This window comes from Macaca nemestrina, chromosome 6 (assembly GCF_043159975.1).
Source record: "Macaca nemestrina isolate mMacNem1 chromosome 6, mMacNem.hap1, whole genome shotgun sequence".
In the NCBI taxonomy this organism is placed as follows: domain Eukaryota; kingdom Metazoa; phylum Chordata; class Mammalia; order Primates; family Cercopithecidae; genus Macaca; species Macaca nemestrina.
In genome coordinates, this window is record NC_092130.1 from 122,549,758 (window position 1) to 122,577,213 (window position 27,456).

The following is a 27,456-nucleotide window of genomic DNA, read 5'->3' on the forward strand; positions in this document are numbered from 1 at the left end:
AGTCCTTAGAGACCTACAAAGACTTAGATAACCACACAATAATAATGGGCAACTTCAACACCCCACTGACAGTATTAGACAGATCATTGAGGCAGAAAACTAACAAAGATATTTAGGACCTGAATTTGACACTTGACCAAATGGACCTAATAGACATCTAAGAACTTTCTACCCCAAAACAACATAATACACATTCTTCTCATCTGCACAAGGTACATACTCTAACAGTGACCACACAATTAGCCATAAAACAATTCTCAGCAAATTAAAAAAATTCAAAAAGTCGTACCAACCACACTCTTGGACAACAGCACAATAAAAACAGAAATCAATATGGAGAAGATTGCTCAAAACCAAATAATTGCATCTAAATTAAACATCCTGCTCCTAAATGATCTTTGGGTAAACAATGAAATTAAGGCAGAAGTCAGGAAATTCTTTGAAACTAATGAAAGCAAAGATAGAACATATGAGAATCTCTGGGACACAGTAAAACCAATATTAAGTGGAAAGTTGATAGTGTTAAACATACACGTGAGAAAGTTAGAAAGATCTCAAATTAACAACCTAATATCACACCTAAGGGAGCTAGAACAATAAGAACAAGCCAACTCCAAAGCTAGCAGAAGGCAACATATAACCAAAATCAGAGAAGAACTAAATGAAATTGAGGTACAAAAACCCATACAAAAGATCAACAAATTCAGGAATTCAGGAGTTCTTTTTTTTGTTTATTTTCTTTTCTTTTCTTTTTTTTTTTCTGAAGATAGACTGCTAGCTAGACTAAAAACAAAAAGAGAGGCAATTAAAATAAACACAATCAGAAATGACAAAGCAGATATTATCAGTAACCTCACAGAAATACTAAAAACCCTTAGAGTCTATTATGAACACCTCTATGCACACAAACTAGAAAATCTAGAAGAAATAGATGCATTCCTGGAAACATACAACCTCCTAATATTGAACCACAAAGAAATTGAAACTGGATAGATGAATAGTGAGTTTTGGAATTGAATGAGTAAGAAAAAGCTTACCAACCAGAAAAAAGCCCAGGACCTGACGAATTCATAACTGAATTCTACCAGATGTATAAAGAAGAACTGGTACCATTCCTACTAAAACTATTCCAAAAAAATGAGGAGGAGGGACTCTTTCCTAACTCATTCTGTGAAGCCAGAATTATTCTGATACCAAATCCTGGTAGAAACACGATAAAAAAGAAAACTTCAGGCCAACATCCCTGATGAATATAGAAGAAAAATCCTCAATAAAGTACCAGCAAGTCAAATCCAGCAACACATCAAAAAGCTAATCCACCATGATCAAGTAGGTTTTATCCCTCGGATGCAAGGTTGGTGCAACATACGCCAATTAATAAATGTGATTCATCACATAAACAGAACTAAAAACAAAAACCACATGATCATCTGAATAGATGCAGAAAAACCTTTCAATAAAATTCAACATCCTTTCATGTTAAATACCCTCAACAAATTAGGTTCTGAAGAAACATACCTCAAAGTAATAAGAACCACCTGTGACAAACCCACAGCCAATGTCATACTGAATGGGCAAAAGTGGGAAGCATTCTCTTAGAGAACCAGGACAAGACGAGGATGCTGACTCTCACCACTCCTATTTACCATATTACTGGTAGTCATAGCTGAAGCAATCGCACAAAAGAAAGAAATAAAGGCATCCAAATAGAAAGGGAGGAAGTCAAACTATTTGTTTGCAGATGATATGATTCTATACCTAGAAAATGTCATAGTCTCTGCTCAAAGCTCCTAGATTTGATAAGCAACTTCAGCAAAGTTTAAGGATACAAGATTGACATACAAAAATCAGTAGCATTCCTATACATCAATAACGTCCAAGCTGAGGGCCAAAACAAGAAAATAATCCCATTCACAAAATTCACAAAAAGAATAAAATACCTAGGAGTACAGATAACCAGGGAAGTGGAAGATCTCTACAGAGCTCTTCTAAAAGAAATCCTAGATGATACAAACAAATGGAAAAACATTTCACGCTTGTGGCTGGGAAGAATAAATATTGTTAAAATGGCCATACTTCCCAATCCAATTTATAGATTCAATGCCATTACTATCAAACTATTAATGACATTCTTCACAGAATTAGAAAAAAAACTAATTTAAAATTCATACGGAATCAAAAAGAGCCTGAATAGCAAAAATAAGCAAAAAGAACAAAGTTAGAAGCATCACATTATCCAACTTCAAACTATACTAAAAGGCTACAGTAATGAAAACAACATGGTACTGGCACAAAAATGGACACATAGATGAATGTCACAGAATAGAGAGCCCCAGAAATAAAGTTGTACACTTACAACCATCTGATCTTTGACAAAGTTGACAAAAAAAAGAAAGAAATAGGGAAAGGACTGCCCATTTACTAAATGGTGTTGGGATAACTGGCTAGTCATATGCAGAAGATTGATACTGGACCCCTTCCTTACACCATACACAAAAATCAACTCAAGATAGATTTAAGGACTTAAATGCAAAACCTGAAACTATAAAACCCTGGAAGATAATCTAGGAAATACCATTCTGAACATTGGCTTTGGCAAGGATTTCATGATAAAGATGCCAAAAGCAGTTACAATAAAACAAAATTGACAAGTGAGACCTAATTAAACTAAAAAGCTTCTGTACAGCAAAATAAACTATCAACAGAGTAAACAGACAACCTACAGAGTGGGAGAGAGTATTCAAAAACTATGTATCTGAAAAAGGTTTAATATACAGAATCTGTATGGAACTTAAGCAAATTTACAAGCAAAAAACCAAACAACCCCATTAAAAAGTGGGCAAAGGAAATTAACCAATGCTTTCAAAAGAAGACATACATGTGGCCAACAAGTATATGAAAAAATGCTCCACACCATTGATCTTTAGAGAAATACAAGTCAAGGCCACAATGAGATATCATCTCATACCAGTCAGCATGGCTAGCAATAAAAAGTAAAGTAAAAAAAAAAAAAAAAAAAAAAAAAAAACAGATGCTGGTGAGGTTGTAGAGAAAAGGGATCACTTATAAACTGCGGGTAGGAATGTAAATTAGTTCTGCCATTGTGGAAAGCAGTTTAGTGACTTCTTAAAACAGAATTATCATTTGACCCAGCAATCCCATTATTAGGTATATACCCCAAGGACTAAAATTGTTTTACCATAAAGACACATGCATGCCCATGTTCATTGCAGTGCTATTCACAATAGCAAAGACATGGAGTCACCTAAATACCCACCAAGGGTAGACTGGATAAAGAAAATATGGTATATATATATATGGAATATTATGCAGCAATAAAAAAGAATGAGATCATGTTCTTCTCAGCAACATGGATGGAGCCGGAGGCTGTTATCCCAGCAAACTAATGCGGGAACAGAAAACCAAATACCACATTTTCTCACTTATAAGTGGGAGATAAATACTGAGTACACATGGACACAAAGAAGGGAACCATAGACACTGGAGCCTACTTGAGGGTGGAGGGTGGAAGGAGGTTGAGCACTGAAAAACTACCTATCAGGTACTATGCTTATTACCAGGGTGATGAATTTTCTGTACACCAAACCCTCGTGTAACTTAATTTACTTATATAACAAACCTGCACATGTACCCCTGAACCTAAAATAAAAGTTTTTTTTTTTTTTTTTTAAAGCTATATTATCTGACAAGACCTTTAGGTAAATGTGACTAACTTAAATAGAGGCAGTATGACCTCCCACTTGAATCCAAGTCTTATTGTTTAAAAATAACAATAGAGAGCAATAAATGCTGATGCTTAAGACAAAATCATTTCTTCCTTCTCCAAAAGTAAAAATAGAAATTAATTTTTTTAACATTCTTTAAAACTTTCCAGTCAATTCAAGTCACCATTTGGATATAATGTTGCTCTCTGGTACCATGAACAGAAAACTAAAGCTATCTCATGTGTATTAGGAACAAACTCATCCTTTTTTATCCAAATAAATCCAAATGCATCCACAAACATTAAAAATTCTTAGCAAGAGTGTGCAGTAGGAGAATAATTTCCCACCTTGTAGAAACTGTTAATCATCATTGAAATTCAAAATACAGTCCTCATCCTGAGGAAATCTCCACTCTAGCGTGTAGTGCAGAATGACAGCTAGGCTGTGCTCAACTTCCTAAGACTATAATGATATTTTACATATAAATAACCCCTTACTGCTCCCAAGGATTTTTTTTTTATAACCATGACAATTTCTTTGTACTTAATTTACACAGATTTTGCTAAAATCAATGATGACAAATTTGTTTTCAAATACACTCATTACTTACATTTTAAGTTGGCAGATTCTTCCACTTTGTAACTTTGATGTCTGGATGCATGAGACCATATTCTCAGCCTTGAGGACCTTGTTTCTGTAGCTCTGACTGGTTCTAATTCCAACATCCTTCTGATTCCGGGTTTTCTTGGTCCCATCCTACCTTCCTCCCTTATTATCAATTCCCTCACTCCCCCACTCCCACTCACATATTCACCACCACTACATGGAATCTCCCAAAGTTCTTTTTAAACACTATTACTCTGATGCAATCATTTATTATTTAATGGGGAAAATATTTTATACTTATATTTTAGAGAGAAACTATCTTTGTGTAGAAAAATCCTTGATAAACTGAGGTGCAGAGAAAACTTTTAGGGTATCAGTAATAAAGAGGCAGGGCCACTAAGGAGGAAGCTGAACAGGATTTTGAGGGAAGCAGGAACAATGACAAGAGGGAAAGAAAGGATGACCAGCAACATAGCAGTGTGGTTGGAAACTTGCAGAAACAGGGATGCCTAACACGGTAGTCTAGCCTGTTTGTATTGCTGTAGTTGGCTTGCTTCTGATCTCACCACACCTTGGAAAAAGCTCACTACACACACAAAGGTTATATATGAATGATTTTGTGGGAAAGTTAAGGAAGAAAATTCAACCTTTTAGGCAAAATAAAGGAACAACTAGAGGATTAGTCTGCTGGGAAAGACAGTCCTCTATGGGTCTCTTGACCCTCTGTATGTCTTAATGGATGCATTAGTTTCCTCTGGCTACTGTAACAAATTACCATAAATGTTGTGGTTTAAAACAGCAGAAGTTTATTCTCTCACAGTTCTGAAGGTCAGAAGTCCAAAATCAAGGTGTAGGCAGGCTCTGCTGCTCTGCTCCCTCTGGAGGCTCCAGAGAAGAATTCATTTCTTGTTTCTTCTAGCTTCTTGGGGCTGTGAGCATTCCTTAACTTGTGTCTGCATCACTCCAATATCTATCTCTGTGGTCACATTGCCTCCTCCCCTTTATGTGTGTCAAATCTCCCTCTGCCTCACTCTTACAAAAACATTTGTCATTGGATTTAGGTCTCACCCAGATAATCCAGGATATTTTCATCTCAAGATCCTTAAATTATATATGTAAAGACCCCTTTTCCAATTACTGGTTCCAGTGATTAAGACATGGACATATCTTTTTGGGAGCCACTATACTCTGTCACCTGGCCCCCCAAAATTTACATTCATGCCACATGCAAAACACATTCATTAAGGTATCTCAACATTTCCAAACGGCTCAACCCATTACAGAATTAACTCTGAGCTCAAAATCTCATCTAAATATTGTCAGCTCAAAAGTCCCAAATTTCATCATCTAAATTTGGTGTGAGTGAGGTGCCAGGCATGATCTGTCCTGGGGCAAAATTTCTCTCCATCTCTAGGCCTGTGAACCTAGAAAATAGGTTATTTGCTTCCAAAATATAATGGTGGGGCAGGCATCTGATAGACATTCCCATTTCAAAAGGCAGCAATGGGAAAGAGTAAAAGGGTCACCAATCTTAAACAAATTTGATACCTAGCAGGAAATTTTCCATTAGATTTCAAGGCCTGAGAATAATCCTCTGTTGCTCGAGCCTCTGTTCTCTGGGCTGTCAACCATAGGCCTCTGGGCTCTCAACAGCTCCTCTAGCCTCTGCCTCTCGATCACCTTCCGTCAAAGATGGCAATGTTTCTGCTGATATAACATTCTTTAAAAAATTTGTAGGTTTCTTATGTAGGTAATGCAGGATTCATGCCACTAAACAAAAGAGCTCTCCCAAGGAAATCTTTCCTGGATAACCTCACTATTTTGATTGCTGCTGAGATATCTGAGAGGATCCAGCAACCACATACCTAATCTGTTCCACAAAAGGATGTCTAGCCACACCCTTTGCTTTCAGAGCATGCTTTTCCAACAATGAAACTCCTAATATGAGTGTTTTCGTTCCGGCTGTTATAACAAAGTACCATAGACTGGGTGGCTTAAAAACAACAGAAATTTATTTCTTAACAGTTCTGGAGATGGAAGTCTAAGATCATTGTGCAGTATGGTCAAGTTCTGGTGAGAGTCTTCTTCCAAGTTTTAGGCTGCTGACTTACTGTTGCATCCTCACAAGGCAGGAAGAGAACTATATTCACATGACCTAATTATGTTCCAAAGACTCCATCTCCAAATGCCATCACACTGGGGATTGTAATTCAACACATGCATTTTGGAGAGACACAAATATTTAGTCCATAGCACTTAGCATATATATATATATGAATATATATATTCATATATCATAAGACTTAGCATGCATATATATATATTTATTTATTTCAATCTGGATAGGCTGAGAATTTGCCAGATCATCAAGTGGTGGTCCTTTAATTTATCTCTTTCCTCTCACAATTTACTGTATCTAGCAGGGAAAAAACAGGTTACACCCTGAATATTTTGCTTGAAAATTTGCTCAGCTAAATATCCAAGCTCCTCACTTAAAAGCTGTGTGCTTTCTGCACAACTATAAGACCCAAATAGGCCAAATTTTCTGCCACTATAAAAGGATATTTCCTGAAGTTTCCTACAGCATATTCTTCGTTTCCTTCTGAGCTCTCATCAGAAGTAGCTTGAGCCTTCATGTTATTACCATCAGTCTCCTCAAGGCAATCAACAGAAACCCTCTTTCCAAATAAGGTAATATTCATAGGTTTTGGGGATTAGAATAGAGACATATTTTGGGGAGACCACCATTCAACTCAATACAATGAGCATATCAAGAAAGCAAAGCCCTGACTACTATTTATCTGAGCCATTTCTTAGTGTTATGTTTATGGTGAATAATACTGAGGAGTGAGATAATCTCTTACCCTAGGTCAAAGAGCAGGCTTGCTGACTGCTTGCTATAAAGCAGCAGGTCCACCAAGCTCATTGTTTCTTTCCTGTAGTGCACCCCATTGTGTGCAGATGTCTGTCTAGACACCTTCATATAACACCATGAGACTAGAGTGGGGAAAGGGGAACTGACAGAAGCATGCTCGTGCTTGTGCTACCTACTGTGCTGTGAGTAATGAAGTCCTTCTCTGACTCATGCATGTCATGGCATCTGGCGGCATCCATGAGACAGTATCAGGCTAATGTATTGACTATACCTAGGGTCAAAATCAAATACCACACCTGGCAGAGTGGAGAATAAATACTCTGCAGTCAGGAAGTGAGGGCACAAATGGTAATGAAAATGCACATCTCCTGGGAGTTCAGAGAAATCTTGAGAGGGCATTGCATTTTCTTATAAGAATGGAATAGGTATTTGAATAAATCTTATCTCAATTTTAAGAGGCAGAGAGACAGACTGTAGTTCACATCTGGTGACAACATCCTGCTTCATGATTTGTGGCTATTTGTTTTTTACAGTGTGTCCATATATCATATGTTTGACACTTACTTTGTGTTCACATCAAAGAAATACATGAGCGTCACCGCCACGGCCAGAAATAAACTCCTTAAAATACCATTAACCCTAAGGGGGTGTTACAAACTGAATTGTGTCTCTCTCAAAATTCCCGTATTGAAACCCTAACCTCCATTGTGACTGTACTTGGAGACAGAGTGTTTAATGAAGTGATTAAGGTCAAATGCAGTCCTAAGAGTGAAGCCCTAATCCAGTATAACTGGTGTCCCTACAAGAAGAAGTGACACCAGAGATCTTTCTCTCTCAGGACACACATAGGGAAAGGTGATGTGAGGACACAGTCAGAAAGCACCCATCTCTAAGCCGGGAAGAGAGACCTCCGTAGAAACCGACACCAACCCTGAGAGAGCCTTGATCTTGAACTTTTAACCTCCAGAACTGTGAGAAAATATGTCTCTGTTGTTTAAACCACCTAGTCTGTGATATTTTGTTATGATATCCCGAGCTGACTAATACAAGGAGAAAGTAGATTACACCAGAAAATTCCAAATTACTATTTTAGGTTTTGAAGATAATTCTGTCCATATATTTGTGCACTGATATAAATATAAGGACAGATATACACTAATTCCAGTTGTATCATTTAAGGTTTATATTTTGTGTGAAAACAATCCAAAATTGTTTTCGTTTTGTTTGGTAACTGCATCAAGTCCTGGAGTACTGTGGCATGTGTTTAGATCATTTGGAGTCCCTTTCACATTTCAAAAATTCAATCTTCAGCCAGGAACATCTCCAAAAGCCCATTGCAATTGCCTCTAATGTCCATTTATAATGAGTTAGTGCTTCCTAACAGCTCAATAGATTCCCTCTTTTCCATAAGATTGCTGGAGGGTGAGCCACCATCTGGTAGACTTGCTGTCTCTCAGTGACTGAGAGGAAGACAGTGAAATACAGAAGAAAGTGTGTTGGCCCAAGAGTTACTAGAAATACCATCTCATGAAGTCACTTTCTACTTCTCCACTTCTTCCTAAATTGCTTCTATGTGAAAGGATAAACTTTCTTCTTTTTCTCTCCCTCTCTCTCCCCCTGTTTCTCTCACTCAAAATAGCATATTTTCTGTGTATTTAGCAAGTCAGTGCCTGCCACCTAACTTGCTCATTAGCAGGATATGTCTCACATATCTTGAGGCAATGTATGGAAAAAACAGATATAACTGAAGTTAGTATTTCTTGTATTATGCCCCTGTTCACAAGCCACTTCTCTACAAAGTTCTGGTTGGGTTCTTTTCTGACCATCCTAGCCTGTACGTATCTTTCTTCCAACTCCTTTGATGCTCACTACTGGCAGCTCTTACTGTAGTGTGCTTCCTGGAACTCTAACTGCCTGATGCACTTATGTACCACGTTTTTTCCTAGTTTGGGGCTCTGCTCTAGATCGCCTCTTCACATGACAGCGATTTTATCAAGTCATATTCTCTAAAGAGAATAAGAGAATTCATTTCTTCTTCTAGCATGCTAAATTGAATTGTTAAAATTATCATTATTCGTAGTTAGGACAAGCTCCTTTCACTTTCACACCTCCCTGTTTGTAATGCCATGCACAGTTTAGGACAGTTTTCTAAGTTTGCATAGGAGCTACAGCATTTCAAGGCACCTCATGCTTTGTTTTACAGTGATTAATCCAGAAACTTTGAATTGATGAAGTCGATTAATGGATTTTTTTTTTTTGATGTTCTTGTTGTTGAAATATGTTGTGTTAGGATAGAAAAGAGACGGTGACTTTAACCTTTTGCATGTTGAATGAAAATACCTGGCACTGTGAAAACAGAGGAAGGGAAGTGCACAGGGAAGGCCCGTGAAACTTCAGCTTCACTTGTTTTATGATAAATATGCCTCTGACCCTAACAGAGAGGGGTTGTGTCTATTTTGTTCACTGATACATTCCCCAGGACTTAGAGTAATGCCTTGCACATGGTCGCGGTTCAATAATAATCACCAAATAAACACTGATTGTTTCACCTTTCCACCTAACAATAAGTTATGAATATAATAGGAGATTAATAAAGAACAGTTTAATTAATAAATCCTCAGAGTTCTAGACTGATTCAAAGGAAAATGCTTGAATGCAGGCTACTGTGCAGGTATATACATCAATGAATTAAAAGACAGTTTAATTTTAAAAATATATACCTATATATACATATGAAAATAATCACACTGTATTTTCTACTTAGAATTTGACAGAACATTTAACTTTTTCAAAAATTTAGCTATAGGAGAACCCTAAAAAGAAGATTGACTATATTATGGGGCGATGGCATGGCAGAAGTATGCTAATACCATTAAGAGATGTACATCTTTTTTTTAAATTTCACAATTGTAAGTTTTCTTTTCTTTTTAAATTTTATTTTAAGTTCTGGGATACATGTGCAGAATGTGCAGGTTTGTTACATAGGTAAACGTGTGCCATGGTGATTTGCTGCACCCATCAACCCATCACCTAGGCATGAAGCCCAGCATGCACTAGCTACTTATCCTGATGCTCTCTCTCCCCCCGCCCCCACTGACAGGCCCCAGTGTGTGTTGTTCCCCTCCCTGTGTCCATGTCTTCTCATTGTTCAGCTGCCACTTACAAGTGAGAACATGCTGTGTTTGGTTTTCTGTTTCTGTGTTAGTTTGTGATGTGCAGCATTTTTTAAGCTGAAAGGTCCATTTACTGAGCAAAGCCAACAGTATATCACAGTGCCTAAGAGCTTGGCCTCTGAGGTTTGAATAGTTCTATGACCTTGAGCGACTTCCTTGTTTTGTATAAGCCATTGCTTTTCCATCTGTAAAATAGATATCATGTATATGTTTATCTCATTGTGGTCAGACAATGCATATAAAACGCTCAATGCAGTGTCTAACAAATGGTAAGTACTTAGTAGATTTTGTTTTTATGATTAGTATCATTATGTGCTACTGAGGGGGGCACACTTCTTGAAAAATTTAATAAGGCGTATAAATGTATTATCCTACCTTCATCTCTCTTTTTTTTTTTTTTTTTTTTGACACAGAGTCTCTCTGTGTCGCCCAGGCTGGAGTGCAATGGCATAATCTTGGCTCACTGCAACCTCCACCTCCCAGGTCCCAGGTTCCAGCGATTCTCCTACCTCAGCCTCCTGTTAGCTGGGATTACAGGTGCCCGCTATGATGCTTGACTAATTTTTGTATTTTTAGTGCAGACGGGGTTTCACCACATTGGCCAGGCTGGTCTCGAACTCCTGACCTCCAGTGATCTGCCCACCTCGGCCTCCCAAAGTGCTAGGATTACAGGCATGAGCCACCGTGCCAGGCCCCCACTTTCATCTCTAACATAAAAGTGTATCCTGAGCAAATTTATATTTAAGTTTCTGAAAATTGCTGTCTAATGGGTAGGAGGATGACATGTTGCTGCATTTTGCTGAGGCGCATGAGAAGCACACCACAAAAGCCAAGAAAATATTATCCATCCATGGACCCTCCAGGAAGTCACACAAACAGGAAGTGGGGTTACTCAGACCCTGACTCTGAACCTAAGCAAATAGACTTCAAACTCTAAAGTGTATCTCATCATCACTCAGAATATGCATGGCAACGGGAAATGATCACAGGTCACATGAGATCTTTTGAACGCATACGTCACCACAGGAAATCTCATTTTCCAAAGGTATTGTCTTCATGTTGAAAGGACAGTAATGCAAGTAGAAAGTCCTCCCCTCCCCCTCCAAAGAAAACAAAGCAACTAAACTTAGAAGTTGTAGCCCTTTGGAAATGACCACACACTGTGTAAAGATTTAAGTTCTGTAATGTTTGGTTTATGACTCTAGTCCTTAAACAAAACATTAGAGCAAAAGCCAAAAGCACAAAAGGACCCTTACAACTGCTTTTGGAATGTAGTGGCATAACATTTCCCCTGCTTTTATTAAAAAAAGAAAGATGCGATTTTCTTAAAAAGTCCTTGCTTTAAGTGTCAAACTTTACATTCACTAAGGATCTAGGTGCTGCTATTCTGTACAGGTGATACTAGAAATGGAAAGAAGAGCTTCTGGAAAGGGGCTGGCTGCCTCAATCCTCCAGTTCCCCAGGCTTGACACTCTGTGTGGGCATATGATAGGCACTCCACAAAAGTCCCTTAAGAAGGTCCCTTAAATAAATGAGTAATGATAAAAATGAATGCATACCAAGTGTACTGATTTTTTAAAATAATGTTCTATGTGCTTTTACAATCTGCAAAATACTTTTTCACTTATAATCCCCTTTGATTTTCCTAATGACCCAACAAGGTAGGGAATTGTTTGCCTATGACTTATCTAAAGTCACTCAGAAAAATGATGGGATTTAACTTACTCTCCAGAGTTAGAGTTCTCTTTATGTTGCCATGAACATTGAATGTGCTTAATATATGTTTATTTAGTGCAGTGGTGCTCAACTGATGCAATTTTATCCCTCAGAGGATATTTAGTAATGTCTGGGCATATTTTTGGTTGTCACTCTGGGGCAGCTGGAGTAGTGTATTGCTATTAACGTCTAGTGGGTGGAGGACAGGGCTGCTGATCAATATCCTACAATGTACAGACCAGACACCCCCACCCTACCTTACTACTTCAAAAAAATTACCTGGCCCCAATTGTCAATAATATCCATGCCCAAACACTGGTCTAAACAACAAATGGGGCCTCGCATGGTCTCTTAAAAGCTTGTAATCCCAGCACTTTGGGAGGCTGAGGAGGGCAGATCACTTGAGCTGAGGAGTTCAAGACCAGCCTGGGCAAACATCGTGAGACCCTGTCTCTAAAAAATAAAAAGAAAAAAATAAACAATCAATGGTCTTGTGAGGACCATTAAGTTCATTAACTTACTACTTTGTTTAAAAATATGTCTGGGAATTTTTTGACACTCCTCATCCATAGGTGGAATCTAAGTCTCCTCCCCCTGAATCTAGGTGAGACTTTGTGATTGCTTTGATGAATAGAGGCAGTTATATGTGATTTCTGAGCCAAGGTTACAAAAGTCCATCCATTCTGCTAGTTTCTTTGGGGATGGTTGCCTTTGGTGCCCTACTCACCATGCAAGAAGTCAACTTACTCCGAGGGCACCATGTGGAGAGGCTTGAGGATACCACAGGAAGAGAGAGAGCTGCCTCCCTCTGACAGTATGTGAGAGACTTTGCGTGAGGCTGCCCAGTCAAGCCATTCTCAAAGCTCTGACCCAAGACACCATGAGAGATAATAAATGAGGTTGTGGTTTTATGTCACTAAACTTTGGGGTGACTGGTTACATGTCAAGGGATAACCAGAACAGACTACAGATTCAGTTACTCACAGTCAAGTGCTCTGGCAAACAGAATGTCTTCCCTCTCCCTTAAAGGGTTCTGACCCATGGAAGTGTGGAAATCTTAACTAGAAGACTGCCATTCCTCAAGTGAAAATGGACTGTAATCAGCCTGTGGGGAATAAAAGACAAAGGGCAGTTTGTCAAAGAGATTTTGAGGAGACCCAATGGGTAGCTTAAAATGATGGACAGTATGCTGGCTGGAGTGTTCTGTTCAGGTTGGAGTCCTGGGCTTTAGTCACTTCAAGGTTGGTTATCATAAGAATAAAGCAGGACATTGAACTAGATAATATCTTGAAGTTTCTTCTAGGTCAAAATTCTAGAATACCCTACTCTAAAAATATTTTTTTCAAAAGATAGGCATTTTAAAATCATAACTTGAAAAAATGCACCCTCATGAATAAAAAGAATGGAAATAAATATGGAGCACCACTTTATATCCATCAAACTTCAAGAAGGAAATGAAAATCTAATGTTGGTGAAACTGATAAATTCCACATTACAGATGGCTACACTGTTCCATATGCAACAAGAGCTAAAAAGCACACACACTCTTTGACATGTAATGCCCCTTCTGGAAATGATCCAGAAGTAAAAAGAAAAGAAAAAACTTCTAGTACAATGATGTTTATAGCCACATTATTTACAGTGGGGGGCAAAATATCCCACAGGAAACAACCTAAATATCCAACAATGGGACAAAAGTTAACCATGGCATGGCAGGATGCATTAAAGTTATAAATATAAAACTCACATGGAAAAGTATATACAAAATATATTATGTGAAAAAAGTGCAGTATTCATTGCATCTAAATAGTGAGTATATCTTTGAAAAGATTATGTTCATATAATCACATGTAAATGTCAAAAGAAAGAAATATAAATATTTTTTCTGTTGAGCATTTTAGTATGTGTCATTTTTCTCTAAAGATATTTAAATATTCAACTTTATGAAGAAAATTCACAAAATAAAAATATTAATCAAGTTTAGTATTTCAATGGACACATTTACTTCACAGTTAAAGAAAAGGGAGTAATTAATGTGAGTAAATATACAGATATATATTAAAAAGTCAGTTAAATGTATTGGCTAAAAATGTTTTCTATTATAAAATTACATTTTTAGAATACTAACCAATATTGAATATTGCTTTAATCCATTTTGAAAAAAAATCTAATTTTCCATCAGTTAAATGCCATATCAGTAAATAGTATGAGGGGAATTTGGAAAATTAAAAATCAATATTTTTTTAAAAGGGACTCTAAAGCACTACTCTAGATTTTCTCCTTTGGCAATAAAATACTTTGTTGTTTTAACCAACTCTCCCACTGAAGATCACTGAAACATTGGAAGAAGTATAAAAAAAGATATTTTAGATGTCTTCTAAAGCATCAGATTGCTAAGAAAATGGGGTGAAGAAGGAAGTTCAGAGAAATGACTCAGGCAGACAGTTGGATCACTTTTTTTTTTTTTTTTTTTTTTTTTTTAGAAAGGGCCTTGTTCTGTCATCCAGGTTTGCTGCAGCCTTGACCTCTCAGGCTCAAATGATCAAATGATCCTCTTGCCTCAGCCTCTGGCGTAGCTGGGACTACAGGTATGCACCATGATTCCTGGCTAATTTTTAAAATTTTTCTTTTGTAGAAACAGAGTCTCCCTATATTGACCAGTCTAGGTTCAAATTCCTGGCCTCAAACAATCCTCCTGCCTTAGCTTCTCAAAGTGCTGGGGAGTTGAATCACTTTTTGTCTTGCTAGAGGACAGTGAGGAAAGGGATTTGCCAATCCTAAAAAGGATCTGAAAAGTGAAATCCAAGACCTGTCAAAAGTGGGGTATGTGATAATTCATCCCAGGAATACAGTTTATACTCAAAACTACTGCTCCTTACATGACATGTGAACCATAAGTAAAGCAGCCCTTGAATGAATTGTCTGGGTAACCTATAAAAAATCAAGCCCTGAAATTGTATGAAAATATTAGGGAATCCTAGTACCTTCAGGGTACTGATTCAATTAGCAATAATCACACCTCAGATAAACCTCATTGGTCATCACACTGCCACTGCAAAGCTTCTAGGGTATTGTCTCAATAGAAGCAAATGAAAATGCTTTCTTGCTGGGTGTGGTGGCTCACACCTGTAATTCCAGCACTTTGGGAGGCTGAGGTGGGTGGATCACTTGAGGTCAGGAGCTCGAGACCAGCCTGGCCAACCTGGTGAAACCCCGTCTCTACTAAAACTACAAAAATTAGCTGGGCGTAGTGGTGCACATCTGTGTTCCCAGCTACTCAGGAATCTGAAGCAGGAGAATCGCTTGAACCCGGGAGTCGGAGGTTGCAGTGAGCCAAGATGGTATCACTGCACTTCAGCCTGGGCAATAGAGTTGGACTTCGTCAAGAAAAAAAAAAAAAAAAAAAAAAAAAAAAAAAAAAAAAAAAAAAACAGAAAAGAAAAAAAGAAAATGCTTTCCGTAGAAAAATACCACCCAAGCCTCAAACTATTTTGTCAAATAATTTTTTCTAATATAATGTCTAGCTAAGATAAGCAGGCACCAGAAGAAAGAAGGCAACATAAATGAGAACCAGCGCTAACTTTACAAAAGTTGTGAAGGGGACAAGCTAAACTTAAACATTTTAGCAAAGAAATTTAGAAAAGAACCAAATAGAAACTCATAAACTGAGAAATATAATAAACAACATTAAGGACTCAATGAATGTCTTAACTCCAGAATACACACTGTTGAAACAACAATTAGTGAATAGTAATATCGGATAAAAGAAACTAACCAGAATGAAGTGTAGGAAGACATATGGAGGGAAAATACCATAGAGAGAGTAAGAAACATAAAAATTATAGAATAGTCACACTCATGAATATGAATACAAAAATTCTAAACAAAATCCAGCAACCTATAAAAAGAACATGTTGATCAACTTGGGTTCATACCACAAATACCAGGTTTTCATCATATTTTAATATCAATAAATGTACTTTTCCACATTAATAAAGAAGAAAAATTTATGTAATCACCAAAAGATGCAGAAAAATATTTATAAAAGTTAATACTCAATTGTCACTTTAAAAAATCTCTTAGCAATCTAGTGATGAAGGAGAACTGTGTGATAAAAATACTATACTATTTACTGTACAGTAGTGAAAACAAAAGAACTACATCTATGTGTAACATATAGATTAATCTCACAAATGTAACGTTAAAAAAAGTCAAAAACAAAATAATATGTATTGTATAATTGTGTGTGTGTATACTTTAAATCTAGCAAAATTAAGCCTTTGAGTGTAGATGTATATTTAACTAGTAGGAGTATAAATGAAAGCAAGGAAATTATTGCCAAAAAAATAAGGCTAGAGAAATGGATTTGTGATTGGAAAAGAACATGTAGAGGACTTCTGGTGTCCTGGAAATCTTTTATTTATTTATTTATTTTTATCTGAGTTGTGGTTACACAACAGTTTAAAAAGTAATGTGTTAAGCTGTGTTGGGAGACCTGCTTCCATGGAGATCTCACACACCTATATATCTGCTGAGTATGCCTCAGATGCAAGACCCTGATGACTCTTTACCATAGCATTTCTCAGGTGTATCTTTGCAGTGCACAGCTTTGAAGAATGAGGTAACATCTCCCTGTGGGACAAAGAACAGGCTTTCTGATTTGCCACAAAACAGCAGATTCACCAAGCTCAGTGTTCCTTTTCTGTAATGCAACCTACTGCATGTTTAGGCATCTATCTGGGCCCTCTGTGTTGCCCCTCTGTGTCTTGGTGGGCAAAGGGTATCAACACAAATATGCTGATCAAGTTGCTTGCTGTGCAATGAGTAATAAAGACCTTTGTCTCTGACCCAGAAGTTTCATGTCTTGTGTCAGTGTCTGTGAAATAGTAACAAACAAAATTACTAATTCTAAGTAGAGTAAAATGAAACCCAAGCCCTAAAAAGTTGTACATTTACCTTTTATGCATTTGTCTCCACGTATCTTACATTTTACAATAAATAAAGGTTTTTAAATTTACTGTATTTGAATTTTGATTTTTTCTTTCTTTTTTAATACATCATTTTCTGAGTGCTTACTATAAGCTAGGCTCCTGAAATACAATGATAAGTAGGACAGAAGGTAATCTTAAAGAATGTGTATTTAGTGGGAGGGAGAGTCAAGCTGAAGATGAATTATAGTGTTGCTTTATGAGAACAGAAAAGGAGAACAGAAAAGGGACTGGGGAAAAAAATGATATCTGTACTGTCCTAGTACTTTCATTAATCTTGTTGCTTGTCAACAGAGCTATCCTAGTTAGACATGTCATGAAAAAGGAAAAACATTTTAAAAGCAAACAAAGTCTGTCAAAGAAGTGAAAACAAATTTATCAACTAAAGGAATATTTTAGCAAATTCAGATATACTTACAAATAGAATTATTTTTGCATATACTAATTGGAAAGAAGTAGAAATTTCTCAGCTTGGCTTTCATTCAGAAAGTGTGTCTTTAATCCCGTTACAGTAGCTGTCATACATGGTTCATAGATTCTTCACTCATTGAATAAAATAGTGCCAAGAACCCTTGATACAAGTGAAGATGATATGGGCCTGTCTTCTCAACTTGCAGTCTGTAGGAGCTATAGCCGAGTTCTGATGGGTTACTGAAATAGAATGTAACATTGTTGTGGAAGGGTCCAAGTGAGGAGTGATATCTAAATTAGATGAGAAGATTGGTAGGGTTCCTAGGGTACATGAACCTCATTGAAATTAAGATTTGAATGATGCATAGAATAGAGGTTGGGGCTAACAAAAGAGAGGACATGAACAAAAGTAGGAGCTCATGAGACTTTGCCTTTTTTTTTTTTCCTTTTTTTTTCTTTTTTTAAGACAGTCTGGCTCTGTCACCGGGGCTGAAGTGCAGTGGCACCAATCTTGGCTCACTGCAACCTCTGCCTCCCAGGTTCAAGCAATTCTCCTGCCTCAGCCTCTCAAGTAGCTGGGATTACAGGAACCCACCACCAAGCCTGGCTAATTTTTTGGTATTTTTAGTAGAGACGGGGTTTTACCTTGTTGGCCAGGCTGGTCTAGAACTCCTGACCTCAGCCTCTCAGGCTGAGGTGAGCTGCTCGCCTCAGCCTCCCAAAGTGCTGGGATTACAGGCATGAGCCATTGCATTCGGTCTGGGACTTCACTTTTAAAAATAGCTAAGGTGATAGCTCACTTGAACCATAGCAAAAAAAAAAAAAAAAAAAAAAAAAGTAAAATGACACTAATATATTAAAGGCTGATTATTTGAGTAGCAAAAATTAAATGCTGTGTAATAAAAAGGCTTTCTTAATTACCATGACTACTTACATAAATTTTTAATCATTTTTCAATGTGGCATTAGATTTTTTCCTTAGGGCTATTTATTACATTTTTATACTGAAAAGATAATAAAGATCACATAAAAGTGCTCCAATTTCTAAGGCTAGGTTTTTCCTTCCCCTTCTCCACCCAGGGAACAATGTTAATAAAAACATAGAAAACTAAGCTAACTATTTTGAAATATCTATTTTTCTGCACCAGCATTCAGAATATGGTTTAGAAGAGGTTATAAAATCCAGGATGGTTTGGGGTCTCTATTCTAACAAGCACCCAAGAAGCTGTTGGCTAAAGGACCTGAAGGCAACTGGTAAACAATTTGGAATAGAGTTGTCTGCCTGAACTGACCCGAAGCCAGCTTGTGTTCAGTCTGCATTTCTACATGGTATCCATGGAAATGAGATCAGGCCCGCACAAAGACAAACAAAGGCCACCTTCAAATGAATCCCGGAGAATGACAACTGCCAATGTTCAAGGCATCCATCGGCGCGATAGCTTTGCTCATGCCTTTCAAAACACAATGAAGTAATCTCTTACACTGACAATACAGTGATTCTTTTATTTCCATTGCTCTGTTTTATTTCCATTTTTTTGAACACTTTTATTTCCATTGCTCTGTTTAAACATTGACTTCATTTTTATACAGAAAGCCTTTCAGTGGTCAGGAGTTATATACGGCTTCTGTAGCAAAAACTGTCTCTAGACTCTTTAAACGAATACATGGAAGACTTGCAGTCACCTTTTCAGAACAAGACAATAATGCAGGCATCTTTGCTGACAGAATTGCAAAGTTTCTGTGACCTATTTGGGCAACAGAACAGACGAGTCTCTCAAAGGAAGTAAAATATATTTGAAAATCATTAACTGTCCCAACAGCCTATGGAGCTGAAAGCATTAGCCAAATATGCAGTTCAAGTTTATACTGGTTCTAAAATGTAAATTACGTGTTCAAGAGTTAGCAGGCATAGACTGGATAAAACACTTGAATATAAGCACTTTAATTATGACTAACAAAATTAAGAATAGACATCAACTTCTGTTCTAATTTATGATTCAATGAAAATGTTTTAAAATGCTTTGAAAACAACACTAAGTTACAGGGCAAAAAGCTTTCACATTTTACTAGCAAAATCTTTCAGAGCCAACACTATTTCTCTGTGATATATGAGACTGTTATTTCTAATAGGATTATTTTGGGGATCTTTATTAAACTAGATAGAAAACAGGAATTGAAAGCTTAACTGGAGAAACATAAATCTATATTTCTAAAAGAACTCGTTTGGTTTTTAGGAAATCTGACTAAAGCACTGATATTAATTCTGCCACTGGAATTGGAGTGTTATATATTACATGCCCTAAAAGCAGCTTATTAATCATAACTACAGTAGTGTGAAAAGTATGTTTGAAACCAAAATGTATAAATGGGCTCATCAATCTAAGCAGCCACCCTGGAGGATAAGAGGTACCTTTTTCCATACCTCTGCTTTCTTTCCCTCTTTGCATGCCTGGATCAACTTCACCTTTCTCTGATTAATTAATATCCTCTCTATTTCATAGCCCAGAGTCTGCTTTGCCTACCTTCCCATGATCACCTGTAGCTTCTAAGCAGGGGCTCTTTTCTGCCAGAGCTGCTACTGGTGCTGGACACCTAACTTTCTTCCTCTCCTTTCTCTCTGATAATATCTTTTGTATAGTCATCGAAGTTCCTCCCCTTCCCTCAGTTTCTCTTGTGCAATGAATCTCTGCCACATACATATACCTCAATGCAATTTTAAAACATTGCAAGTGTACCATGCAGCACCATAAGTAACAGAAATAAAAAATCTTATAATAATTTTTATGCAAGCATTGCCCATGTTTGTTTAAAGGCAGCTGCTCCCATTTTACCTCTCTTGCTACTCTCTCCTCCCTTTCACTATCATACCAAATTTTGTCACACTCTCTACCTTTCCTCATCTTCCATTTACTCCTCAGGCCACTCTGTTCTGATTTCTCTTTTTTCACTCCATGTAGACTGCCCTTCAAGACTGTCAACTTGCTTGACTTCTGTGAAGAGGTTGACCCTATTCACTACCTCTTCTTTCTCCAAATATTTGTGTGCTATCCCAGTTCTTGCAGTTGTCTTTCTACTTCTCCAGCTGTTCCTACTCTCTCCCTTCACATCTCCTCTTCCTCATCTGACCCTCTAAAGCAGTTCCTTGAGCCATGGCCAAAGCTCTCTTCCAGTCTCTTTGCCTGACTCATCTTGTTAATGTCATGTCTTCAATTATTCTCTAGGTGCCAATGAATGAATCTTAAATCCCTATCCCCATCTTACTTTCCTGCCTGTTCCTAACACCACTACATTGGCTAATTAGACATATACATCCAGGTGTACATCCAGGTGTCTCAAACTCAATCTGTTGACCTGAACTGATCTTTTTCCTCCAACTTGCTCTCCTTCAGCATTGCTTATCTCAGCGAATGGCACATCAACTAACTTGTCCATATCAGAAACCTAAGCATCAGCCTTATCTTCTCCCTCTCTCTCCACCTCCATAGTAAATCAATCATCAAATCCTGTTCATTCTTCTTCTTTAATGCCTTTCCAATAAATCCTCCAATCTCTTTCCCTACTGCCACTATCTGAGTTTTTACCACCATCATCTCACAACTGGCCTCTTAACCTAAAATTAAACCCAAACATATTCTTTCCTAAATGATCCTGGTGCCTTCCACCTGGCCTCCATCCAATCCGCTCTCCTCATCTGATCATGTCACTCCCCTGCTCAAGGCCCTTCAAGACCTTTCTATTGTCTTCAGGATAAAACCCCTGCTCTATATCATGATTTACAAGGCCCTTCAAGGCCTGGTGGCTGCAATTCAGCTTTCACTCCCTGGGAACAACTTGAATACCACATTGTGGGCATAACAACCTTCTGTTTTCATTGCGTCAATATCCTATTCAAGATCCTAAACACCTGCCCCAAGAACTAGGAGATGAGTCGTATTGCTAGTTATGTTGCTTGCTTTTCTAGTATCACTTACATCCATTTTAAAAGGTAGAAACTGTACTCCAGGATCTCTGAGGTTCTTCATGGAAGATCTAAATTGTAATGATTCTTACCTGTTTCCATGAAGACATCTCAGGAGGCTGGACACTTCACTGCATCACAATGATATCTCTCCATCCTCTGAATTCAACATGTTATCTCTACCACTCATTAATTGTGAACACATGACATCTATTATGCTATGGAAACTCATGTTACAGCCCTCTAAGTTATAGAAAATGATATAACCAAGTTTTAAATTATATGAAAATTTTAAAGACACCACGACATACTATAGTCTTAAATTCCAATAATTCAGAAGTGAAAAGACAACATCAAAGTCCATTTCTTTCCACAAGGCTAACTCCAATATACTGGCTTTATCCTTAAGCTAGTTGACATCACAGTTGCAAGATGGCTGTAGTTTTATCAAAGTTCACATATAAACTTGACAATATTTTCTTTAACAAATATCTCTCTTAGGAATGAAAATTCCTTTCCCATAAGTCACCCAGCAGATCTCATTGGCCAACCTTGCATTACATGCCCATGACTAAATCAGACACAGCCCAGATGTCTGGGACCAGTCTAATCACCCTTCAGCGTCACCTCAATTTTTTAGCTATGCAGAAGAGGATGGTAACTCAATAAATGAACTTCTGCTAGAAAGGAAGGTGGCAAGGGGCTGAAATTGGTTAAGTATGCTTCAGGGCTGAGACAATTTTCTTTCCCCATGTTTGGATTTGTTTCCAAATAAACTCCAACCTCTTTCAGCCATGTTTCAAGTTTTCTCTGATTCCACCTTGAGTCTAACAAACAGCCTTACATAAAGTAGATACCTTATAAGAATATGATCAAGCATTAGTTTTATGAAATTCACCATAGCCAGATCAATAAAGCCTCTATGGATCACCTGAAGGGGCATAGGAATCACTGTCATACACAGAGTCTATTGTCTCATGATTTGCAATGCCAGGATTCTCCCCTGTAGGGAGCCATTCTTCTGTATGTTCTGCTGGTAAATGATTGGTCACTGTAACAACTGGAAAAAAGAACTCCACCCACCTTCCATTTCTTTCACTTGCCATTCAGAGCCGTGATGTTTCATGGTTTCTCTTCTTTTACGCTGTGCTAAATCTTTTAGTAATATCCCAAGCTGAGCAGGGTTGGTAGTCAAGACTTCTGGCTTTAGTAGTAGAATTTATATGATGCCTGGACACTTTTGGCCCCAAATATTTTCCCCATTCTTCCTGAAGTTCTTGAATTTATACACACTGACTGAACATGTGTCTTTATTTTGCTGAATGTCTAAAATTCCACCATGAGAAGCTCATCTCTTTACATTAACAAGATTCTACATTTTAATATCTCCAGGGCTGTCAGCATATGAAGACAGGGAGTAGTCATCATCCACTTTGGAAGGAATTAATTTAACTGACACAGCCACTCACAGCCACTGACTCTTGGTGTTGAAATCTACCTGCCTTGGTGTTCATCCCACAAGGTGGTATGGGGTGGATAACACTGGAATTTTAATTTTAGGAAAGTGGGGGAGGCAGTGATTATATTTAAGCAATCACTTCCAAACCAGACTGAACATCAGAAGTATATGAGCCATTGTAAACACTGAATCCTGAACCCCAGTCCATAAATTTAAGTCAAACAGTGGCTCAGGACCTAGTATTAAGAGAGCAAAGCTTAGCTGAGGTTGGGAAGGTATAGCAGCTAAGCCATAGGGGAGCAAAGTCACTTTATCAGAGGGTGGCCTAAGTCCATTAAGGGGCTGAGGATGAGACCAGAGAGGTGGTTTAGGGTGGGACCCAGCAAAGGTAGGTTACCTCAAGTTTTCTTTTTGTTGCAAAAGTAAAACTTATCTACTTTATAGTTTTTCTTGGTATTGTCTCTTCTAGCATTGGATAACGGTCAGTTGCAAAGAGACGAGTGAAAAGGGGTGAAAGCAACAATGCAATGAAGGCAAAGGGAGTATTTGGAAAATATTTTCACACTAAATATGGTATGATCAGGTGTAGTCATAACAAAGAATGGTGTATATAGATGGCTTTAGAGTGTGTACATGTGTGGGTATGTGTGTGTGTTGTGTGTGTGAATGTACATTTGTGTTCAGGAAAGGGTACGGTAAAGAAAAGATTGGATAGGCAGAATGTACCTTTTTATGATATGCCAAGAAATTTGCACTTTACCCTACCTGAGATGGGGAGCCACTAACATTTGAAACAAAGCAGTAATTGGATACATATAAGTGTCTTAGAAAGATATCATTGGTGAAAATGGAGAGAATGGGTTGGAGAGATAAGAAAAGAAAATCCAGCTTAAAAGTTACATACAGACATAAGATGAGGGACTGACTAGGTGGCAGGAGTTGCATGGATGGGAGGAGAGCCAAGAGAATTTGGAGAGTAGCTGTGAGGTTGAAAACATGGGGACAAATTCCTGGCTTTCATGTTTGTGTGATAATAATACTGCCATTAAACAATGGTAGTCAATGGAGGAGAAAATTTTGGAGGACGCGGATTAAATTCAGTTTCATAAATGTTGAATCTGGCTTATTTACAGACTATCTAGATGGAGAAATTTGGTGGCTGATGGAAATACTGATCTGGAACTCAGAAGGAGAGTCTGGCTGGAGATAGTGACTTGTGCAGGGAATGGGCCCAGAGACAATCTGTAGAATGAAGAGGAGGATTCAGGATGAAACTCCGCAAACACCAACAAGGAAAGAGCCTGTGAAGGAGATGAAGGGAGAGCAGCAGGGAAAGAAGGAGAAAAACAGGAAGGAAACAGAAGCCAGAAGTACAGGGTGTTTCAGGAGGAAATTAAATATCAAAAGAAATTTTTTTTTACAATGAGAAAAATTAGAATATTTACAGACTGAGGGTAAGTTACATCAAGGAGAGAATTTGAAGACGTGCACTGAAGAGGGATGAGTGCTGGGGCAGGGTTTCAGGGGTAGTAAGAAAAGATGCGGTCTAGAACTTGGGTAGAAGGACTATCCTTGACCTGTGAACATATTGGAGAAAATACATGATGGCCTCATTTCAAAATTACATTTGCCTTCTCCTAAGGGCCTATATTTAGTTTATAGGTTATCTAGGCCTCTTATGTTCTCTCTTTTTCATCCTCAAACTGCCCATTTACCATTTTCATGATATTAAGCACTTAGAAATGAGCAATGAAAGGTGATAAATATGGGACTAAACTATGAGTACAGTTTCTTCTTAAAGCACCTATGACAAGGTTTCTGGAAAGCAAATTTGAATGTAAGTGTTAAAATAAGATTTGAAGGTGATATGTTTTTAAAGTGGTTTGCAATATGCTACAGAGGATGCAAGACATCTAAACACATATGTGTTTTGTACATATTAACAGGTATATGCATGTATATTATGTATATACAATTGTTTATGCATTTATATTATGCATATATAATTGCATATTGTATACTCAAGGAACAGGTTTTCTCTTAATTTAAGATCATCATAATAAAGCTCTGTTACAGATATAGCTTTTAAATTTGAATTTTTGTATGTGATCATATTATGCAATTGTATATGCATATAATTTTATAATAGCTATATGTGTGTGTAGTGATAGTGAATGAGACATTTTATACAGATAGAGTAATGCCATACACAATTTTAGACTCTGCTGAGCTAGAGATTTCAGTTATTCATGTTAGCCTGGGATACTCATGGTATCAGAAAACGATGCTGCTTCTCCAGGAACCTCAAGTGATATCACAAATGAGAGAGCTTTCTTATGATGATCTTAAATTAAGAGAAAACCTGTTCCTTGAGTATACAAATGATTGGAGCAGGAGGAAGGAATAAATGGACAAAACTTTTGCAGATGTTATTTTAGATCATCTCTGCTTGCTTGCCCTGAGGTGTCCTTATTAACTCCAGGTTAAGTCTCTGTTCCTGACTTCATGCCTTGCAGTGCTACATTCCATTAAAGTGTTTCTCACTGCTCTTTACATAACAAGTCTCAACACTTCAAAGATAAGAAAATGACGTTATGTTTCCATAGCTTATTTTAATACTGGGTAATTATAGAGAGATGAAAATTTGGGTTTATATTTCTATTAGCTCTAGAAAGGTTGTATTCCAGAGACTCACTTTCAATGTCAAGTACAACTTTACCTGAAACCGGTAGATTAGGGTTGATGGCCCCTCAAAACAACTCAAGTGGTTCCCTGAGAAAGTATCTGAAGCACCCAAAACAGGTGAGACAGAAAACCTAAGATGCCCATTCTCTGCTGGGGCTGGGGACAGTGGTGTTATTTCTCTCTTATCTCTGACCTGGAGAAAATGCCACCAGGTTGACGTGGACTAGGATTCATTCCTCCACAATCTAGAATAGCAAGTGGCTAAACGTCAGTCTCAAAGGAGGACAGCTTAGGAAATATTTATCTTCTTTGCAAAAAAAAAAAAAAAAAAAAAAAAAAAAAAAAAAACACCACACACACACACACTTTAAAATCAGAGACAACTTTTTTTTTTTGTTTTGTTTTGATCGCTGTTCAAACTACAATATACACGTGTGATTCCTTCTCCATCCAAATAAACTAAAGTTCTTACATTTGAGCACACTCTAGCTCTGCCTGCCTAATGGTCAGGGAAAAAGTGCTCACGTATTCGCGATGGTCTCACAAAAGCTCCCCATCCCAGCCTTATTTCCTCCTCTTAGTGTAAAAGAACTCAGGAGGTGGGCGGGCCCCAATGCCACAGCACTACAGTTAGAGCGGTTGCTCCGGCTTATTCTCTCATTGCGGCATCTAGGATCCAGAAATGGAAAGAACTTTTGCTAGCCTAAGTTTACATTCGCCGAATAGGCAATGTTACAACAATAAGAGGAAGGCAGAAGGAAAGGAAGAATTTCCTTCTGCCAAGTATTTAAGTGGCGATTGGTTTATTCCAAGTCCCTCCTGGAAGAAAAACAGCGCTTCGTCCTCAAGTAAGAAATAGAGGCATTATTCACATCCTTGGTTTGAATAATAAGCCTTTTGGGGCTCGGAGGCTTCTGCAAAGTCAGCAAGCACTGCTCTGGGGAGCTGCAGGCCGCCGTCAGCACTGGATTCCGGGTTTCCCCAGTCCCTGGCAGGCGAGGCACCTGTCTGAGCCAGGGGAAGTTGGGCTGCAGGACTCGCGGTCTTCAGGACACCCGCGGATCTCCACAATGTCCATGCCCGAGTGCGTGCGTGCGTGTGTGTGTGTGTGTGTGTGTGTACCTAAAACAAAGCACTCACTGAGATGACTTTGGAGGGTGCTTAACAGACAAGGCGAGTCACGCCTAACGGGGACGCAAGGCCTGGGAGAGCAGGAAGGGGAGTAAGAAGTATCTCTTTCCAAGCAGATCCTGGTGGCTGGGAGCCCGAGTCCACGTGGAATCCGTGGGGACACACACGGAGTTTGCTCCCTAGTTCCGCCCAATCCCTCCCGCGAGCCCCAGGGAGCCGCGCGGGTCCCTCCTGCAGCAGATGCAGAGCGAAATCCCGGCTTACCTTGACTGAGCGCTAACACCAGCAGCAGCGGCAGCGGCGAGGACCCTGTCCGTCCTGGTCCCATCCTGGGTCTGTCCGGGGGACCGTAGTTGCACTGGGTTTGCAGAGGTTTACAGAGGATACCCTTGACCGAGGGATACGAGAACCTGCACACTCTAAAAGCTGTCCAGAGGGCTTCTCTCCCTCGCCTGGTGAGAGCAGGGAAAAGTTGCTGGGCAGCTCTTGGAGCGCGGAGGGCCCGCCCCGGCCCGCCCCTCCTGATTCCGCAAACACCGGATCTTCCCTGGCCGCGCCCCGCCCCACCCCGGCCCTGAGGCTCCGCGGGCCCGCGGGCTGCACCTCTGCTGGTCCACACCCGGGGCACCGCACCTTGGCTCCAGTACAGCGGCCCAGCCCCGACAGCCTGGAGGCGGTGGGGATGGGGATGGCGCCCTGGCAGGCTTTCCTGCCCTGGACGGACGGGTGG

At 38.6% G+C, this 27,456-nt stretch overlaps 1 protein-coding gene and 1 pseudogene across 2 annotated transcripts in view; both read right to left on the reverse strand.

Annotated features, from left to right (window-relative positions):
- The window catches only part of LOC105499361 (integrin subunit alpha 2), a 103,557-nt gene extending 76,325 nt beyond the window's left edge, over nt 1–27,232 (reverse strand). Inside the window, exon 1 of one of the 2 annotated variants that reach the window (XM_011771905.3) lies at nt 26,991–27,232. In XM_011771905.3, coding sequence (XP_011770207.1) covers nt 26,991–27,054 — 64 coding nt within the window. In that variant the 5' untranslated portion in view covers nt 27,055–27,232. Of the gene's footprint in view, nt 1–13,079; nt 13,891–26,990 lie in introns of those variants that run through there. The other variant, XM_071098942.1, reaches the window with a different exon arrangement.
- On the reverse strand, nt 15,030–15,157 carry LOC139363989 (U4 spliceosomal RNA; annotated as a pseudogene).
- Nucleotides 27,233–27,456: the final 224 nt, after the last annotated feature.